Raw genomic sequence first — 21,149 nt, forward strand, 5'->3', positions numbered from 1 at the left:
TCAAATTTCTAAGAAAAATTCATGGAAAGAAGCAAAAATGCCACAGATCACATGACTGATGTCAAATTCACAGAACAGTATAAACACATCCGAAACTTGCCTCCTCCCCTACACGAATTATGGGAACACTGGGTCTCCTAAATTACTCCTTTTCTTTATTGCCCCTTTTCAAACCCTAACTATTCATAAACATCACACCAGTACTTACCAGATTTTGACCTTCCATGTGTTGAGTTAGGAGCAATGGTGAGAGACTGTGGCTTAACTGGATCTACTGGTACAGTGTAAGTGCCAGCACTTGGAACTTGGATGTAAGGTCCTACTGCTGCCACCCTTCCTGAAGCACTCAGGGACGACTGGGGCGATGAAGTGCCATTGATACGATTCAACTGAAAACCATCAGACAAATTGAAATGTGAATGTCCAGTTCATCTAGACCTTTCCCTATCAACAGGGTGGTCTAAGCTTAATTAACTAGAACCATGCACTGTAGCTAGGACACCTTAATAATTAAGTTATTACACTCTATGCTTCTAGAAATAGAGAAAAAATGTACTAGAAAGCACAAATTTTAGTCCTTAAAATCAATCCCTCAAAAATTAAATTTCTTAGCCACAGCACATACATCTCCTGTAGATATCTTTATCTCTGTAATGTTTCTTTCACTGTGCCTTTCTCAAGCAAAAGGTCTAAAATGAGTCCTTAAATGATCAAATATGTTTGTGTTGAGATTTTTTAAAGTAATACCTCCAGCTAGTAATACACATGGAAATCCAGAATTCATCTCTTAAAATCTTTTTGAAGCTCCAGACGACTATTAAGCCTAACTTTATCAAACTGTTGATATTTTTATCTACTTTCCATACTGGAAGATCAGTATTTTATAAAACCCAATTTTTTAATGCATTCATGCTTTTGAACACATAGCACAGAATCATACTTTCCTTCCTAAAAATATAAACTTTTCTAATTTTTAATATAGTATTGTCTGTGCCATAAAGAAAAATAAAAGGAAACATATTCTGTCTTACAGTTTTTGGGTATCTATGAGAAACCTTAAGATAGTTTTAAGTGCTACTTTTATCATAGGTAACTCTATTAGTTGAGTGGGGAAAAGGGAGATTCTATGTAGTTTTTACAGGCCCTTGATAAACTGAAGTGTGGCCCTTTTAACAGTTTATCTTACAGGAATGTTTTCTTTTTGACGTGCCTCAACTTTTTTCTTGTACAGTCGTTCGCGCAGCTCGTTGATTCGCTTGTCCATCATGGCCACCTCCATGTTGCGTTTGTTTAGCAGTTCTTTCTGCTGCTGGAGCTTGGAGTTCTGCTCCTGGTTAAGCCTGTTACGGATCTTCAAAAGCAAAAAAATGAAAAATAAAACCCCACTTGGTAGGACAGTTCTCATTCTGTCTCTTGGCAAGTTGGTTTTTAACGCAGTGTTAAAAAAAAAAAAAACAAAGGAATTTGGATCAACAACTTGTTCTGGTGTCTAATTTACGCTTCCACACATGTCAAAAAAACAGTGAAAAGATATCCTAAAAAACTAGTGGATGCCTATTAAATACATACAGACTGCATCCCATTTATAGAAAATGGATTCAGGAATTAGGCAGAAAGACATTTCAGAAAATTCTACTGTGAAGAACGAAATCAAAGAAAATGTTTGTTTCAAGTTATGCTTACCCAAGACAGTTTGTCTATCACGAAAACGAAGTGATACAAAACTTTTAACAGAAATTATGCTATTGATTCTGTTTCCAGTTCCACATGAGACTTGGTGATGTCTGGAAGGGGGGTTAACTGAGCTGCTAGTGGAGGGACTGGGGACAGATTTTCCTCTCTGCATGGGGATTAAACTGGAACCTTCACAGCAGTTTTCCAGTAGATTATAAATTTATGGTTTAAATCAACCATGACACTCTTTATAATTATTTCTCTTGCTTTGCCATTGCCATTTTTCCACACCTTCAATAACTCAAGACACTGCCTCAGTGTTCTAATTTTCCTGGTAATGTGACAAGCAAAAAACACCTGAGGCAAATTTAAGTCTTGATAAACTTATATGGGATTGTTGTAAAGCACAAGAGAGAAATCTTCATCTGTTGAGCATCTTTGCACTTAAAAATACTCAAATGCAGATGTGTCTTGTATAAATGGGGAAAGGGGAAAAGAGGAAAAAAAAGGACACTTATTCCTAATGCATGAAAACAGGATTGGTTCATTTCTATGCTGTATTTGCTCATTTAAATAAATTAGATTAATTTTGAAATTTAAATTAATCTTAAAATATTAAATATATTAGAGCTATTACCTTGATCACAATAAAGCACATGAATAAACTAAAAAAGCCCTCAAAATCCTGATGCGCTAGCACACACTGACAAAATTTCAATGTAAACTAGATACTTAAGTACTCATGTGAGAGCAACACTCTAGATATAATAATCTTCTTACAGGAGATATACAATATTGATGCAGGGAATACTGTGTGAATATACTGCAACCATGTTGCACTATCTAGTGCAGGGAATATAGTGCAGCTTGCATTTTTGATTACTCTATTAAAATGTGTTATTTAATTCCTATGTATTTTGTTTATTCACACCAGACAATATAGCTATATTTTTACAATATACTTTTAAAATTACAGTCATGTCTCCAAGTTAAGATGACATCTAAGTGAGCTTGCTATACTCAGATCAGTGCAAAACATAAAAGTACTAAAATTAGTTTCACAACAATTTTTTGAGAGAGATTAAAACAAATAAATTATGTGGACTTCCAGTATTTCAGTATTAGGGGCTGAGAAATGCCCTTCAAAACATGCACACTTTATCACTGCATTTATAAGAAACAAAATAGTTTTTAAAGCTAATGAAGTTCTTTCTTACAAAAGCTTGTATGCCAACTACAACTTCACACATTAACAGCATTCCAACACACTACTTTTATGAGGTGTAACAGAACCAAATTGCCACCCGTAAGAGCAGTACTAAAACTTTTAAAATCTACAGTTGTAATTCTAATAACATCTTTTTGTTACTTACCTGTAGCTCTTGATACAACTTTTTTAATTCTATTGCTGCAGGCCCTGTCATTTGTCCATTGTAAGACTGAAACCCGTTCAGTTTCCCTTTCCTTAAATCCTCCAGTTGCTGAGTGAGTTGATCCACTTTTAACACTGCAGCCTGCAGCTCCTGCTGCTTTTCCTGGAACATGGCACTTATATGCTCAATTTCAGTGGCTAAAATTAACAAGATAAAAATAACAAAAAACAATTAAATAAAACCAAAGTTATTTATTTTTTTAATTCTACAAGTACTAATAAACACATTACCCTAGTTTGTACATCTAAAATACATATAAAATATTTGTATTGCAGATTTGCTAACAGTCATATTATTTCCTAATAGTTAGAGAACAGACTTATTCTGACTTTATGTTTGACTATGTAAAACTAACAAAAGGTTCTGTTGCATACAAATTTCATGGAAACACAGAACCTCCATAAAACAAAAATCTTGGTCCCTGAAAACCTCCTTCAATGCTATACTGACTTACAAGACTAGTAAATTAAATAAATTAAGAATTCCACATACACAAATTGCCATTCATCATCTTGCTGTAGTCCACTTGTCCTCTCATGGCACGGATCTTTTTCAGCTTTGTCTCTTGGGTTTCAACACGTTCTTTAAGTTTTTGAAGCTTTTCACTCTCAGAAACAGACTGCTGCTGGCGACGTTCTTGCTGCTTCAGGTAACGCAAACGTTGTTCCTGAGAAAAGGAGGTTTTAAACAAGAGGTATCTGTTACCCATTTATTTAAAAAAGCCACAACACATTAACTTAGAAAACCCTATCATTTTGATCAGGTTTTCTACTTCCATGGATCAGAAAATGTTGCATTTCATTGAAGTATGTAGCAGTCCTAGAAAAAATTCTTTAACATCAGTTAACTGCTGGTTTAGAGCAGAGATTCAAGATTCATTTTCTTAGACAAAAAATACCATATTTACATAGATATGGGAATACAGCCCTAGTCTGAACAAATACAAATACATCTGTGATGCTTCCTCTGGCATTTGTTTTGTACCACTATTAACAGTTTTTTTGCTGTTGGCAAAATAAATTTCCAGTGCCATTACCCAGCTTCCCAAAGATGACAAAGTATGTCCAACAAACCATTTTAAACAAAATGACCTGCTGTAAGAAAATGCTCCAGTTCTAAATAATGGTTTTTCTGCTGGGCACACTAGGAAAAATTTTTTTTTGTATCATTTCCATCAAGAAATAAGAACAGAATCAGTAGGTTGACTCCTAGGTACTCCAAGCATCAAAGACATGCTGTATAATACTTCAAACAACATCAACAAAAATGTCAAAACCATTAAGCCCCCTCTCCACTCTGCAAACATACTTAGGTTCTTCTGTCTCTGAGACTTAGAAATGCAATACATAAATTTTTATGGATTTGGCATATTCTCATCTCACACCACTGTTACTGGACTGGAGTGAATAAGCCACTAAAGATGAGCATGGGAGTCGAGCCTGTTCTGCCACAGATCATGAAGGGGGCCACAAAAGAGAGATAAACAAACCCTAGCAATATTTTTATAGAGACACAACATAGGTTGTTCTAGCAGCATTTATGCCAAAAGACTGTGCATTGCCTAAGCAAAGATTATTCTGGTAAAATGATGGATTTCTCATGCTATTTCTTGAGCTTAACTGAAATGACTTAGTGTGTTTTTCTCTATCCACGAAACTTATGCTTGCATATATGGAAAAAAAATCGGTCTGTATATAATTATTACCTTAGCAACCAACATTTGCTGTTGATTTTCAATCTGTTGCTGTTGTCGGGCAGCCATATCTTGCAGTTCAGACAGAGTGAGCTCAACACGTGGGTTCCCAACCTGCAGGACAGAAAATGTTCCATGAATGTGTCGATGTGTACCAGGGCATTCTGAGCAGAGAAACTAAACCCCCACTAGTCAGAGAAAGGTTAAAGTGTCCCCCCAGGTCCTCAGAGAAAGAGGCATGATAGGCACCTGTGAAAGAGAGAGAAACATCAGGGCAGAAAGGAAGAACATAGAGCAGAGGGGCAGAAAAAGCTAAAAGTGGATGCAGGGGAGAACACTAAGAGGCAAAACAAACAGGAGGAGAAATAAGAGCCCTTATCCTACATTTAACTCCCCTCTGTTCAGATGTTTGGTAGCACTGACACACAGTCCTCGTAAGGCACACATGCTAACACACATGCAAGGAGGTATTTTAGGCAGCAGCAGAATCTGAAGCTGCTTTCCTTTCCTAATATTTTCAGCTTAACTGCCTTGGCAGCTTAAACTGCTGGTTCACGTTATTTACCTAGCACAGGACAAGACCACATGAGAACCCTTAGATAAAGGGTCACTAAGCTCACATTCAAAGACGGTGAAAATTCTGATATACTGGGGCCATTTAGGGTAAGGATCTGTGAAAAACAGTCTGTAGGAGTGAAGAAAAGAAAAGCTGATCCTCTTCAGATAAGTAAGTGATTATTATATTGAATGAAATGCAAAGTATTAGCAAGGCTTCCTCACTCCTTCTGAATTTCAAAACTAACACAAGCCACAAAATTAGGATACAGACATAAGTGATGAAAATTCTTTAAAATTCATACCATGTGTGTGACCAGATCTCATGTTTTTTTAAAAACAGACATATTGTTTCAGTATATCCAGAATTCTATCAACAAATACGATTTACATTTATACACTAAATTACTTCAACCACACCTTTTTGTATGCAATCACAAGAAAGAGTGCAATGTATCAAGAAAAATTCCAGAAGCTGACGCTTGCTACTCAGAAAATCAAAATTCATAACCTTAGAATTGCAGGGTTTAACCATAGCTTCATAATTTCCACAGAAAGAAAATACCAGCATTTGAAAAATTATGCTGCAAAGTTTAGAATAGCCCAACATCTGTTTTAAAGTATTTACACGTAATTCAGTTAATTTATTAGATCAATGTAAACACTGGACTACTGCACTTTAATAATTCTCTAAACAATGTAATTTTTTCACCAAATTACAGGGCTACACTATTAGTAAATCAAATAAAAACTACATCACTTGCTATCCCAAATGCAGTCAATACTGGTGAAAAAGAAAAGATAATTAAATATTTTGGACATACTGATAAATAATACTGTTTCAAATGATTATAAAATGGAATGAGGTTTGAACATTTTACAGACACACAGAAAAAAAACCCAACAAACCCAAACAGAAACAACCCCCCAGTGCCCAAAATCCACCGCACATCAGATTACAGATCTGTTCACACAGGAAATCTGATTTAGCTGCTCTGCTTTTCTGGGCCCACCCTACTGATGCCCCGTGATGTACAGCCTGCAGTACTTGTACTGAACTCTCACAAACAGCTTTTTGACACCACATCATCTCAGGCACTTTGAACGGCTTTTTTCATATTTCTGCATCAAACTCCTACATAAGTTTCAGTTCTCCAACCAATGCACAATACAGAACTGTTTCTTTAAGCTTTATTAGGAAAGGAAAATACTGTTTGTTTTAAAGTAACTGAATTATATATTTTTTTTCTACCTGAATTAATATTTCATGTTGTTGCATGGAATTCTTCAAGTAAGACAAACACCTCAAGGTCAATCATTGAAATGAGCCAGATTTGGATCACTAACTTTTAAAGGTGCTCCATAGTGGGCACATGATATGGTCACCTAAAATGTTTAGATATTGTCCCTGTTTGAACATTTCCCCCAACTAAGTTATGAAATAAATTTAAAATGATTACTGGAAATGACAACTGAAATTTCTCTTACTAGCGAACATTCATGAAAATTTTTTTATAGTAGAGAAGTAATTAAAAGAGGTGAAGTCCAGTCAAGATTTATAATTTTCTATTTCAACACAGGGAAAAAATAAAAGTTCCTTGTGTGTACTTTTTTATTAGCAAGACTTATGCAGAGAAGAGAAGTTCCCAATATTCTTTCAGGGCAAGTAACTTGTATGCACTTGTGGCCACTGAGAGAGACATTTTATTATTAATTACTGACTGAGAGGCACTAATTGGTTAAGAAAGTACGGAAGCTTCTCCAAGTGCCATTCACAACCCAAAGTCTGCTTACTTGAGACAAGAAAACAAACCAGAAAACCAGATGCTGCTCCCAAAACACATTCAGGCTCTCCTGACTTTAGCTGGCATGACCAATTGCCAGAAAAAACTAAACTTCTACATCTGCTTCTGCTGGGCTCTGCAGGCAGTTCCTACAAGGGGCTCAGAATGGCATGAAGGCTCCCCTCTGGATCATTGATTTTAGAAGTTAGAAGGGGAGTGTGTGTGAATAAATAGTATTTTCTCAATACACATATGTGCTTTTTCAGAAATATGCAACTTGCATCAGACTATGCATAGTTTTTCCAATGCTTCCTTTCTTTCTGCTTTAATTACCAGTTGAAGTTAAAAACATTGATAGCTCCTTGTATTTCCAGTAGAAATTTTGAGTATAACACTCATTGATAGCTCCTTGTATTTCCAGTAGAAATTTTGAGTATAACACTGTCCAAGAAACACTGAGATGTTTTGTTCTACCAAGTAATCTTGGTAAAAACATATCCAGACTCAAAAAGTGGTATCTGTGTAGGAATTGTGAGCATTTCAAAGTAAAAATGCCATTTTACCACATGAAAATGAAAGATTTTCTAAATGGATAATGTAACCTGGAATGCACAATAACAATAAGAAATTGATTCATAAAAGGAGTCCTCTAATATAAAACAGAACTGACAAGAAGCAGAAACTAACCAAAAAATCCCCAATCCAGTTTAATCCAAGAGCTCAGAATTTTTACTGGTCTAAACAGGCCTATTTGGAAGTCTCTCTCATAATGCCTGGCAAAAGTACTTTATTATTTGGTATCATGTAAAACATAGAGGATTAATTATAAGATTAATGCAAATATTAGCATCTCCTTGAAGAAGCTCTTAACTACTGTAAAATGTTCCATTTAGAAATTCTAATGTCTAAAAAACCTTTTATAAATGGCAAAACACAAGAACACGGGAAACAGTGATAATTAACCATTTAAATATAAACACCCTATGAGAAATCTTTTAATGTTCACCTCACTGACTACAAGTAAGTATCCCTTTCACTTCAAGAGCTACATCACACTTAGGGAAAAAAAATGCTGAGGAAACACAGCATTGAACCTGTAACTTCACTCGTCGCTTTCTCCTTTTCATCCACATGGCAAAAGCAGTAGAAAGAGCCAGTAGAAGTCCTCTTCAACATTGAATCAATTATTTTCAGATAGATTGTTGCTGGTTTCAGGTCTCCAAATCAGCACAGCTTCATTTTTGAAAGAGCATGAAAAACACAGAATCCTTCTCTTGTCGAGATCTAGTTAAATCAATTAGTTTAGAGCCCTTCATATTAGTTGAGTCTGCTTGTAATAATCTGTATGCAAACACCACCACAGAAAAAAAAAGTCTGTCTCAGTTCTTCTCCAGAACCTCAGGCTATACCAGGCAAAGACAGCACTGCGTTTCCAGTTCTTTAATGAAGCTGTTGGTTTCTCAGCTTCTTAAGTTTGTGCTGTTCCTACTAGTTATTAATAATTCCATCCACGAAGTCAAGACACTCACCTCTCATAACAAACACGAGCCTATCACATTTAAGGTCCAGACCTCCTCCTTCCTCCTGCAGCAAGGGAACCAGACCTCCTACAGAACCGACTTCTGAAGGAGGTACTAAAAAGCCACTACAAATACCTACTCCTCCAGATTCCACAGATTCATTTGCTACATAGTGATACATCAAAGCAGACAGTTTTGCTGAATTGTAAATTTCTTTTCTTTGATTCACAGCAGCATTTACACAGGGATGAACTCCTAAATGAAATGCCACTGCATTATTAAGCACTGAGGAAGTATTATGTATGTCTCACATAGGCAACAATAATCTACACCTATATTCACCAATTTCTTAATATTGACAGGGATCTTAAAAAAATTATATTTATGTTATTTAATATGCACTTTAAAAGGCGTGATGAAGGACAGAATTTGTAATGAACTCGAGTTTCAGCTTCTGACATCATCCTCATACTACAAGCTAATATTTTACCATATGATGACTAATATTTTTGAGACAGGTGAGATGAATAGTACAGTAGTAATTAAACAGTTTGGGAACCACTTTACAAGCAGCCTCGAAACAAATCATACTTTAGGCATTTAATTAATGAACCAAACATCCTTTAATATTGATTTCTACACATTAGTCTTGTCAGTCTGAAAATTTATTTTCTTATTCCTCCTTCCTTTCTATGCTGTTTAATATCACAAACTCCTCAATCTACATACTTATGGGCTATTATTACTGGTTTATTCATTAGCAGCTCACAATGGTAAATGAAAAACTGTGCCTGAACTCAAAATATTTCTTTCACATGAGGGATGTACCGTAGTCAAGGGATGGAAGCAATAAGGGCAAATTCCAGTGGTTTTTTGCCTTTACTCCCCACAGAAAACGCTCTTTTAAGAGGAATCTAATTATGTCAATATTAAAATAAAAACCCCATGAGACAAACTTTTTGAATAGATTATTTTTTAAAAGATGGTAATTGGAATGTGGTCTGATTTTATGTGCTTTTTTTTGCCTCCATGCTTAACCCATGAAGATACTTATTTTTGATAATCTTCTAAATTTGCATTAGTAAAATAGTTACTTTTAAAATAATAATGAAACACACACTAAATCCACATCTGAGACTGTTAAGATTTCAAATGAGCTTTAAAGGAAAACCTAAATATTCAAAAGTTTTATAGGCCACTGTAAGGATTGATGGTCTCATGCTTTGGTTCAGCAACATCCAGCCAAAGAGCCAGTGTAAAGCATAATGTAACCAACTAATTGAAAAAGAAAAGCACAGTAGCACAAAAACTTACTAATCATTTCCTGCATGCTATCTCTTCAGATCTTTTTCTAGGTTTGCAAGAACCACCATGTCATTAACTTCCCTTATCTATTTCTTCCTTCTTTTTAGTTCACACCCATCTCCCACACAAATCTTCTGAAGTTCCCTTCCCAAAACCCTGCACGAGGAACCACAGGTTCAAATAATTCAAGCTTCCTGAGACTGGCCAAGCTCCACCTTCTCCTATGCATATTCTTGCACACCCAGTCATGTACTAGGAACTCTCAAATATTTTCTAGTTTTCTTCCTATCAGTCACCCCTATTATCTCTATCCTTTCTCCCTCATTTAGTAATTCTCTTCTTGTACTTTGTTCCACCACTCTGTTCCTCTTTTGTCACAGTCAGAAATTAATCTGAGGTTAAAACACAAATTGCCAAGGTCAATGTCACTTAAATATGAACAACCAGCACACAGAATTTAAAAACTCTGTGCCTTAGCTTCTACTGTGGAGCCCAGAAGAGCTGCTTCTAGCTTTGGCCATCAAAATGGCAACCCAGAAAGTTTTTGTTTGTATTGCACTACTTTCAACCATCTATTAATTTATTAAAAAGTCAATACAGAGCAGCTACTGAAGATAATACAGGAGACACACCAGCTGCAGCCCAGCTTCACTGTTTATTCTTTACATAGGCTGCCACTCTAAAACTGTGGCACAGATAAGGAAGATTTTTGCCAAATGACCTTTATAGCAAAAAAAAACCCCAAACAACAAAAATGATCACCTCAATAAACAAACTCCCAAACCAAGAAAAATAACAAACAAAAACACCCACAAAAAACCAAGCACTCCAAAACAAAACAAAAAGCCTAACTCAAAACCAAACCAAAAGGACAATACTTCTCTGAAGTCCTCCATACCTTTTCTCCTTGTGATAGTAAAGGTAACCATATCCTCGAGGAGCAAAAATATGAAAGAAACACTCTTTACCCAAATGGGGACAACACCTGCATATCAAAGGCTGGGGGTGTGAGGACTCACACTCATCACCAAACCAAAACCACAGTACTATTACAGGCAGAAACCACAAGAGTGAGAAAAGTTCCAAGAAGCAACAACTTCGAGCTTGTCAAGAATTTATGTCCCTCATGTGGGCTTCATTAAGGAGATGTACAATTTTGCCATGGTAAAATGAAAATATCTTCACCACCCTACTAAGAGAGGACAGCAGAGGTGAGAAAGACGCTGCAAGTTTCTCCTGAGAGGGATTAAAATGGCTACATGGAAATGCAGAGTTAATATTTAGGTTTTACTGCACATGTTGAAAGACTCAGCTTTCCATAATCTACAGCAGTTTTAAGTTGCTGTTACTTCCTAGGGCACAGGAGGGAATACAAAACTTATCTCCAGACTAGGGATTGACCTTTGCAGAGCTGTCAAACCCCAGAAATCTACAGAGCTACATGACAAACAGAACTGGCAGATCTGGAACTAGGTATAAGAGCATGTGGGCAAAAAGGGAATAAAGTGTATCACATAAATGAGCATTTCCCCAGGACGAAGCAGAATGACAACTATAAAATGAAAAGTGCTAGGCTGGAGTGCTCTCCAGCCAGTGAATGCCAGACTGGGATCAGTACTCTGACAACTTTCAGCTCCCCCAAACCAGGGAGCTGTCACCACTCTGGGCCACCCCTGCATTTCCTCCCCTGTGTAGCATTTACAGCAAAAGAACATCAGCTCTGGCTGAAGAACGCTAAACTGCCAGAGCAGGAAAGAAAGGAACAGCTTGCTTTGCCTGCTGAACCTACCAAAGGACTTCCTAATCCTCCAGTGCTAACTTGGACAGGAGCAGCAGAAGCCCAGGTAGTTCCATCTTTGCCTTAAGCCTCTTTCAAAATAACCAAGTTTGGGAGATGCTCTAAAAAGCCCACTTAGCAACAAAGCTTTAAGGGTTGCTGGTGAGAATATCCAAGACACACCTTGGGTACCTGTCCTTGCCACAACAGTAGTGATGAGGAAAACAGATGGAAGATATCTGAGTTTATTATGTCACTCCTGCATCAGATAGGTCTTATATGAAAAGTATGTGGCCTCCTTGTGCTCCCTGAGGTCTACAGGAGGAGATGGAGCATCTGCTGAAGATTAGTGATTTAGACCTGCATACATTTCTGAAATATACTGACCATATATATCATCAAATTCAAGGATTTTAATAGATTTTTGACCACACTTTCCATAAAACCTGATCATAGTGACACGCACAACAAACAACTTGAAAATTCTTTGTCTAAACTCATGTGTAATGCTATAAAAAAACAAAAGAAAGTATCTGTTTTTATTTAATCTAAAATTGAGTTTTTGCTGAACTCAACATGGGTGACATTATTTCCAGTTTAGTGGCTTTATCCACAGCTCAGCCTTGCCTTTTTTTAATTGGGTCAGAAACATGCCGATAGCAGAAATCCATTTTAAAGAATCCAATGACAACAGCACGTGCCTTTTTTTAGCTTAATGGAAATGAACAAGCTAATTAAACCCAGAAAAGACACCCAGAATATTGGGAATTAAAGAAAAACCTACCCAGTGTACTGTCTCATGATAATAAAATAATCCTGCAATTAACATCACAAACAGAATTGGGTAATTTTACCCCAAAATGCTATTATAAAGTTTATTATTGTATCATGCAAATTTCATACGCTAACAGTTTCTTACAATAAAGTTGCTTCAACCACATCACAGTTTGCTGAAAAATGTCACATTAGCTATAGTTAATAAAAATCTTAACCTCTCTCAATCTATACTATCTTGTTAGTAATTCCTCCAGTTTGCTGATGCTTGTGAGTCATTCCATAATAAAATGTTGAAAGTCTACTAAGTATAAGCTACAGACTCCAGATTTCCTGTTTTCCCATATTACTTTCTTAGTGAGGGTGCTATCTATTTTAAGCAGAACAGCTAAGAAAAGGCAGAACTTAACAAAAATGAAAACTATGTTAGAATAGATTTTCAAAATTAGAAATGGATTTAAGCATATATTGAACATCTGCTACATCTGAAATAGACTGCTTATAAATTACTTCTAGGAAAGTAGCATCTGAAACTTGTTTATTTAAAGCACTACTTTCTTCCTTCTCCTTGCAGCCACTTTTAAACAGCCACAGAAATCTTAAGCATGTATATATTAATTCTAGTGTTGGCTAAAATATCCAGTAGCTGATTTTAATTAAAACATCAACCTCATACTCCTAAAAAAAAAGCATCTTAAAAAAGATTACGCATTCCTGTTGAAATATCAGTAGTGCACAAAATCTCAGACCTTTCTACAACACCAATCCTTTTACTCATAGTGATTTTGAGTCATAGAGAAGTTACAATGCACATTGCAAATACGCTGTCTAGATCCTTTAGAAATGGTCTTGGAATTATATTTTACTGGGTCTTTTCTAAAAGCAACAGCTTATTCTGATAGGATTGCTAAGGATGCTTAAGATGCAGTTATTGTTAGTCTGAGTAATATCTTTAGCACCAATTCTGTGTTTATTCTGTTTCAATATGAAGGTTTTATATATGTCCATATGAGAACAGTATAATAGAACATTTCTAAAAGAAAAAGCACTAAAAATAAGTATCCTGTAACTGAATATGTGTTGTGATCTTAGCGTACAACTTTACTCCCCATAAAACCCAACTGTCAAAAGCAAAAGCTGACCGTGACATTTTGAAGTAATGAGTTTTTGATAAAGTCTTAAAATGCAAGAAAGATAGCAAATGCATGTAAGAAAATCTGATAAAGGATTTTAATTCAGAGATAAGGTGTTACAAAACCCGAGCTGGTCTGCATTCCGGTCATGTGACAACTAAACCCACAATCATTTAAATTAAAGTGCAAAAGCTACACAGCCCTTAAATAACATGCCCACCAAAGTGCAGAACAAACAAATTTTGAAAAGCAAGTCATTACCTGATCACTATTTTCCCATCTAATTGCAAGAGAGCACATCTTTATTTCGCAGCACTGCCCGTCAACTGTAAACATTTCCGACGCCTCAACACGCTTCAGCTCCATCTTTCTGCTATTTTCTGTCTACACTACTGCTTTAACAGTTTGTTGTGAACAAGCCAAAACAACAACCCTGCACCTCTTACGAGCTCCTGCATGGCTTTTTGGCTCAGTGCAATCGATAGTAGGTAGGATGCCTTTTAATCTTATTCCACGTGGGATACAGGTTTCCCCAAACTCTTTATCAATATGAAAAGCTGTCTCTGTGCACTCATCAGCAATCAGCTAACGGAAAAGGCTAGTGGATTTTGCCAGCAGTAAAAGATCTAATCACGGCAAGATCAAGCCAGCTGTCAGCTATAATCAGCTTGATTCATTGCACTTTTCATATTCAATGGAAAATGTTGAGCAATACACAGTTCTTTCACAGTTATCAGGTGAAACTGAAAACGTAATACTGTAGATAATTTAGCTTTAAAAACACATGGGTTATTTGTTCCTTTGTATTTCTGTAGTATTACCAATGCTGGGCCGAAACTGAATACCAAAGAGATCACAAAAATTATTGATTTTTGTATGTAGTTTTATTGTTTAAAGTGACAGCAAACCATACCACCTGAAACTTAACAAAGAATTTCTTTATTAACAGAGACCACCTAAGACAAAAGGCAAACAGTAGAGGGAGAATAGATACCACAATCTTATGCAAGTAACTTTTCCAGTGTTTGCTATTTGCTTTTCTCTACATAATTCAGCTTTTTCTTAAATCTTGCATGCAACAAGATGAGGATATATGAGCCAGCAATAAAGCTAAAGCATGTGTGCAATAGCATAAATCAAGAATCTGCAAGCCAGAGAAGACTGGAACAAGTCAAAACCTGGATGAAAGAATTTTAAATATTAAATATTACAGAAAATACTAAACCCCATCAACAATTTCTTATGTATCTACAAATCAGGATACTGTAGGAAATAAAACTCCAAAACATTAAAAGCTGTAATTTACCTTGTCAAAATCACAACTTGAGAATTCAAGTTTACGCTCTCTTCCTTCTTTCAAGAACGTAATTCAAGCATGATTCAGTGCACTTATACAAGACATCCAGCCAAATGGGTCTCCATAAGAACACTGAAGAATTCTGTGTCTAAGCACAGTACAGTGACTATTCCAGCTGAATAAAGAACAGGCTTATTTTTAGCAAGCAAGTAAAGGTATGAGCTGTAGAGTAAGATCATCCACTAGGAATACGAGAAGAAGAACAAGTTTAACTCCCTTGCTCCTAAATTAGCCAGAGGGACTTTCATTTTTCTCGGCTTTGATCCGAGGTAGACTGCAGGGGGAACAAACTAACAACAATTAGATCTGGAGGCAGTTGCAGAAACAACAGAGAAATTGAAAGGTTCACTCGCCTGGGAAAAACATGCAGTGGGAAATAAGTATGCCTGGTGTCCAGAGGCGAGATGGACAGGAAACTAAATGAACAAGACAGTGAACATGGAAAGGTGTGTCACAGAAAGGAGGCCACAGCAGCACTGCATGAGAAACACCACAGAGACCGTGGAAAAGATGAGAGAAAATACTGATCTGCAAATGACACAGCTACATAAAAGACAGAACTCTAAATATGGACTGAAAATGAATAGCTGGCCTTGCATGGACCAGTAGAATCTCCTGCTCTGCACTGAAAGCTGTTCAGAGACAAAGAAACATCCAAACTCTCAAACTTTCACATTTAAGCTCTCAGAGCCATGCAGTGATTTTCATAACCAGTCTCCTATAAAGATCTACAGAAGTGAAGGAAAGGACAAATCCCAACTTCCTTAAAATAATTTGATACTAAAATATTTGGTTTAACTAAAAATGATACTAATGTGACTGCAAAAGGATACAGCTGTGACAAAGGGCATTGAAGTGCACAGTGCAGGTTTAAGGGCTGCACAGCAACACTTCAGAAAAGTATCAAGTCTTTAAGTAGCGTTTACTTTGAGTTAATGTGCATAATGTTATACATCAGCTGAAACACTCATTCTAAATTGTTCTAACTTTATTTAAGAGCCAAGCAACTGAAGATCTCTATGTGCAGTGACAACTGGAAGCAATTCTTCACATGCTTCATTTATTTAGAAAGCCAGGGAAAAGAGTGAATTGTATTGCTCCATGTCCACAACACAAATGCAGGAAAATAAATAACTATTAATAATAAATAGTTAGAGATTAAACAAACATACAGAATTCTCCTCCTCCCCCTTCCATGGATATCTGCAACTAGGTACTGCTGTCAAACTGCAAAGCCATGAGTGAGAAAAAGCAAAGCTAGACCTGTAAAAACAGGAACCAGAGGTAGAGATGCAGTCAGTGGTGCAGTTTAGGTATTTTCTCCTCTGCAAAATGGGAACACATCTGCTGGTTGTTATGAACTAGAAAACCACATATTCAGTTCCTGTAACTTATTGAACAGAACTCTCTCTGTTGCCCAGAGTAACAGCAAAACTACAAAACCTGTACACTGTAAATAAGTGTGTGTAAATGTCTGTATGATACAAGCCTGTGTACTGTGACTCTCATACACATGGCCATCTAGATAGGTACCTGGTATCTAGAGTGACAGAGATTAAAAATTACATAACTACATGGAGGAGTCATGGAGGAAAACAGTCCTTCCACAATGCTCCAAGTGGGTTCCAAGAATGCTCCCTGGTCCCAACTAGCCAAATCATCTTTAGATTCCTCAAACCAACCTAAGTCAGATGTTAAAAGTGAGTATTACTGATAAACTAATTCTAACATAATTAAAATTGTAACAGGAAAATAATCACAGAGTAAGTACAATGAAACTCATAAAGTTATTTATAAAATCTAAACATATAGAAGCTTTGTCCGTTATGGACTGAAATATATTTGAGATTGCACAGGAAAAGTCAAAACACTTTTTGTGTGTTTATGTTTTTGTGACATTCCAAATCCAAGAAAAATGTGATTCTGCCTAAAAGGTTTAAAAAAGGCCTCAGAGGAAGGTATGAGGTCAAGAGCATTTGAATTCCCTACAGTTTCAAAGAAATTCTTTCTATGGGATTACACAATTATTAGTCTTGTAGAGATGCTCCCCTACATAACTATCCTTTACTGAGGTGTGAAAAGACCCAAATTTCTAGTCCAGAAAGAATTCAAAAGCTATTTGTATGCATTAAAATTAGCTTTAGACTTTTTTTTCTGCTTCCTAATTTAATTTTTTTCCTTTAAATCCTTTAGTTGGATTAGTTTTTCTAATTTTTTGAAGAGTAACATACTGCCAGCTGTCTGGAATATGCTTCAGACAGACTCAAAGAACTCTATCAGTCCGTGTAGAATCCAAACTCGATTAACTCTGACCTAAGAACTGAACTAGGAATTTGATGGTGCAAAAGGCTGCTGTAGGGGCAGCAAGGTTCCCCTCTCTGACAGGTAAACAATTTTCAGAATCTATACCTTACACAGGGGAACATCTCAGCAGCAAGAGTATCAGACAAGTTTTTGTCTCTTTAACAAAAGCAACAGAGAAAGTTCCAGCAGAAAACTGGGAAAACTTGAATCTGATTTAATTACCCTTTTATTAAAAGGTCAAAAGGTTCCAGGAAGCTTACATTAATATTTCTTCAGAAAAAAATACTTTTCTGTAAACTGTTAAAATTGTTTATGCCTAAATTGTTTAAAATACTCTTAATGGGATTATTTGCTTTGACTTTGCTATGAAATCCCTGAATCTAAATTTCAAGAGTGACATTGTTTTCTGTTCATTTTAAACAAATTTGATTAAAGTCTGTCTGATGTGAATGGCAGCCCCTTCCAAGCACACTGTTAAATGTTATAAACAGAGTGCTTAATACTTACAAGCTTATATTAAATTGAATTTGCAGCTCAGCTTTGAACAACAACTTCTATCCAGACTAAGCTCTTTATCCTTCAATAGTTCAAATGAGAAACTTCAAGCAAGTACCTAAAATGTATTTCTCATCTGAGTTTATTACTTCTGTCAAAAAGGTGGCTTGTTTGCCTCACAATTAGATTTTGTTGTATCTTCACGTGACAAGTTAAGGAAGCTTTTATTATATTCTATGTGGAAGAATACTTGTAAATGCCCCCTCCATAACAAAATGTACATTAGATGTTTAATGTCTTTTTATCTGGTCACACGCGTATGGATGAAATGGTTAAAACTAATGAACAATATATAATTCTATTCAGGGATTTTGGCACCACTTGTAAATCTATCTAATCTCTAAGCATAGAATGGGACAAGTCACACCACAGGCACTCAAAAGCAGTGTAGCTTTGCTACTGTCATGATGGAGTGAAATACAGAGACTGCAAAGAGGGTATCCACCCTCCATCAGCAACCACACACCCTCTGAAATGAAATCAGTACTATAAAAAACTGCCTTATGTATACAGGTATATTGCATCTGTTAATGGAATTTCCCTAAGAATTCCCTCAGTATAAGTCTCCTGATACCAAAACAGCTGGACTACCTGTTGTAATTTTTGCTAAAAGCCTGATTTGAGACACTGTAACAGAAATAGTGAGCATGAGATCTGTTATTTAATCAGCACAACTTTTAACACACAACTTCATCTACTGGTCACAGCTTCAATATTAAGAAAATTTGCAGGAGCGCATCTCTGGTTTGTGATGATGGTCAAGTTTTCTTCCTCTACAGAAATTTCCTTTATGCTAAAGTTAACACAATTTCCGTAGTGAGATAAAATGATTTTGCATTCCTTGGCAAAGGCTTCAGTCAACATCCATTAAGAAAAAGGCTTATTGAGATAATTCTCTCTGAATCAGGGGAGCAATTTTAGAAACAGCAAAAGTAAGTTTAAAGAATCAGCACCAGAGACAACAAACTGAGATTTTATGTTCCCCAAGTAAATTACTATGTATAAAAATAATTTAAATTTAAATTATATTATTATTTATGTATAAGAAACTACAGCAAATAGTATTTCTTCATATACAGATTGTTTTTATTACACTAATCTACTTTTATTCAGTCTAATACATTTGACTTCGGTCATGTTCCTGTACCACATCCTTTTTTTCCCTCCTGAGCTACATCTGTTTGTCTGTTTCCTCATCTCCAAGAAATTTCTGGGTTATGTGATGACCTTTTCGTCTGGACAGCTGTCATGATGCAGTCAGTCCTTCCAGGAGAGCAGCATCTGATCCCCATCTCTCGAGGGCGGCAGCTCAGCCCGGATGGGGCTCCCCAGTCCCTGTCCTGTCTGCCACTGACCCCCAGTGGTTTCACCTATATTTGCTCTGCCACACAGTTCACAGACTGCTGCTGCTGCTATGCTTGGACCATGCTAGGATATCTGGAAGGAAACAAGAGCCAGCATTTGGATGACCACCATTTCACAGCCACCAATCATAAAATCAAATAATTATTTAGGTAAAAGGAGCCTCTGGAAGTCATCGGGTTCAATAAGCCCTGACTGGAGCATCCAGACTGCTCAGGATTTCATTCAGCTAGATCAAAATTCCACAGACTCTGAACAGTCTGTTCCAATGTCTGTTACTCTCAATGATAAAACACTTTTCCCCTTATTTATTTAGAATTTCCCTTGTTACAACTTGTGTTCAGATCCAATTGGCTCAGTTACACAAACCAAAGAAAGAAGAGGAAGAGGCAGCTGTTCTCAGAGAAGAGAATCCCTCCTGAGACACTGTCCAACCTCCCTGGCAAAAGGAAATGTTTGGTTATGTAAGTCCGATCTTCATGTATCTGTACCTTTGTGTACTGGCAGAAAGAGATCAGGTCCTGACTACAGCATAATTCCACTTCTAAGAAAGGAAGATGTAAACAAAAAGCAAACCCCAAACGGTCACCTCTGGAATAAGAGCACTTGTCAATTCACAAAACCTCACGGAGTTTTTCCTTTGACTTTGTTATGCAGAATGCAAAGCAGATGAATACTTACAGGTAAGTATTCTTTTTACAACAGTGCATGTTTCACTGCTGGAAGAGACTTAGTCCATTCTATTTTTAACTTGAAAGATAATCTAATGAAATTTAAGCATTTACATAATGTGATTTTAAGCTAACCATTATTTAAATAATTGCTGATCAAGCACATATAGTTTCAAAGAACAACAACAACAAAATCTTACTGCATATGACAAAATGCCAATTTAGAATCATCTAAATTTAACTGGATAGATTGCCCATATTTTTCTCCAAGACTATTGGTTAGATCAATAAAACTAACATTAATATTAAAGTTTTCTATGCATATCACACTTCCAGCTCTACCCAATATTAAGAAAGAAATCAACTATTTCATCTTTAAAGCAGTACACGTAATAAAACTATACCTGAATGCAGAGGATTTGGTAAGATCTGAGCTGTCTTCAATGTTCCATTGGTTTGTGTTGATTTTAGGGCCAGTCTAACATTCAGCATGCCAGCAACAATGAATAAGCCTAATGCATTACGTAAGTGTAAGCTGATTAAATCCTTGATCCTGAAGCCACCTCTTTTTCCCCCCTCCCCCTCTGATTTAAAACTTAGCATAATTGAAAATCTTAGTTTTAAACACTTCCAAAACCTAATTTGTACCATTTTTAGCATAAAACCTACTTCAATTTTACATTACTATAACACCTTCAGATTTTAGTCTTTCTTCTGTTTTCATAAATCGGGTATTTAATACACTTTATTTCCTAAATCTAGTAAAAGTCCTTTTTAAAGTGATCAGTTCCCCAACAAATTTTAATTTTTGGAATTTATAATAATAATAATTTGGCCAACTTTTTGAATTACAAAAAAAAAAAAAGGTGTCCTGAATAGAATGAAGATAGAAGTGTTATTCAAGTTATCAAGTCTGAGCTTTACCCATAAAAACTCACAGCAAATTCAATTCAATACAGAGCCATGCTATCAAAAAGCTCAGCCCTGCCAAGAAGGGCTGTAAGGTAGTCTTCACATTCACATGTCAATCCTGATTTCCAAATATACTGTATCTCAATGCAGTATCTGAGCTGTAACCACATGGAGGAGTAGATCAGGGGAGGTCACGAAAGGGTTATGTTCCCCCAGCACTTTACAGCACCATGATCTCACTGCATTGTCAATATGACAATGGCAGCAGGATCAACGGATCCATGCAGCAGAGGATATCAGCCAGTGTTCTCTACAGAAAAGGAACGCAGAAAGCAATACA

At 36.3% G+C, this 21,149-nt stretch overlaps 1 protein-coding gene across 2 annotated transcripts in view; it reads right to left on the reverse strand.

The window, feature by feature from the left end:
* Positions 1–21,149, reverse strand: part of PPP1R13B (protein phosphatase 1 regulatory subunit 13B) — a 44,582-nt gene that overhangs the window by 13,369 nt on the left and 10,064 nt on the right. The window contains exons 4-8 of one of the 2 annotated variants that reach the window (XM_063399454.1): positions 4,813–4,914; positions 3,600–3,774; positions 3,048–3,244; positions 1,211–1,351; positions 209–389 (exon numbers count right to left, since the gene is read on the reverse strand). In XM_063399454.1, coding sequence (XP_063255524.1) covers positions 209–389; positions 1,211–1,351; positions 3,048–3,244; positions 3,600–3,774; positions 4,813–4,914 — 796 coding nt within the window. Of the gene's footprint in view, positions 1–208; positions 390–1,186; positions 1,352–3,047; positions 3,245–3,599; positions 3,775–4,812; positions 4,915–21,149 lie in introns of both variants that reach the window. The other variant, XM_063399453.1, reaches the window with a different exon arrangement.

This window comes from Prinia subflava, chromosome 5 (assembly GCF_021018805.1).
Source record: "Prinia subflava isolate CZ2003 ecotype Zambia chromosome 5, Cam_Psub_1.2, whole genome shotgun sequence".
Classification (NCBI taxonomy): domain Eukaryota; kingdom Metazoa; phylum Chordata; class Aves; order Passeriformes; family Cisticolidae; genus Prinia; species Prinia subflava.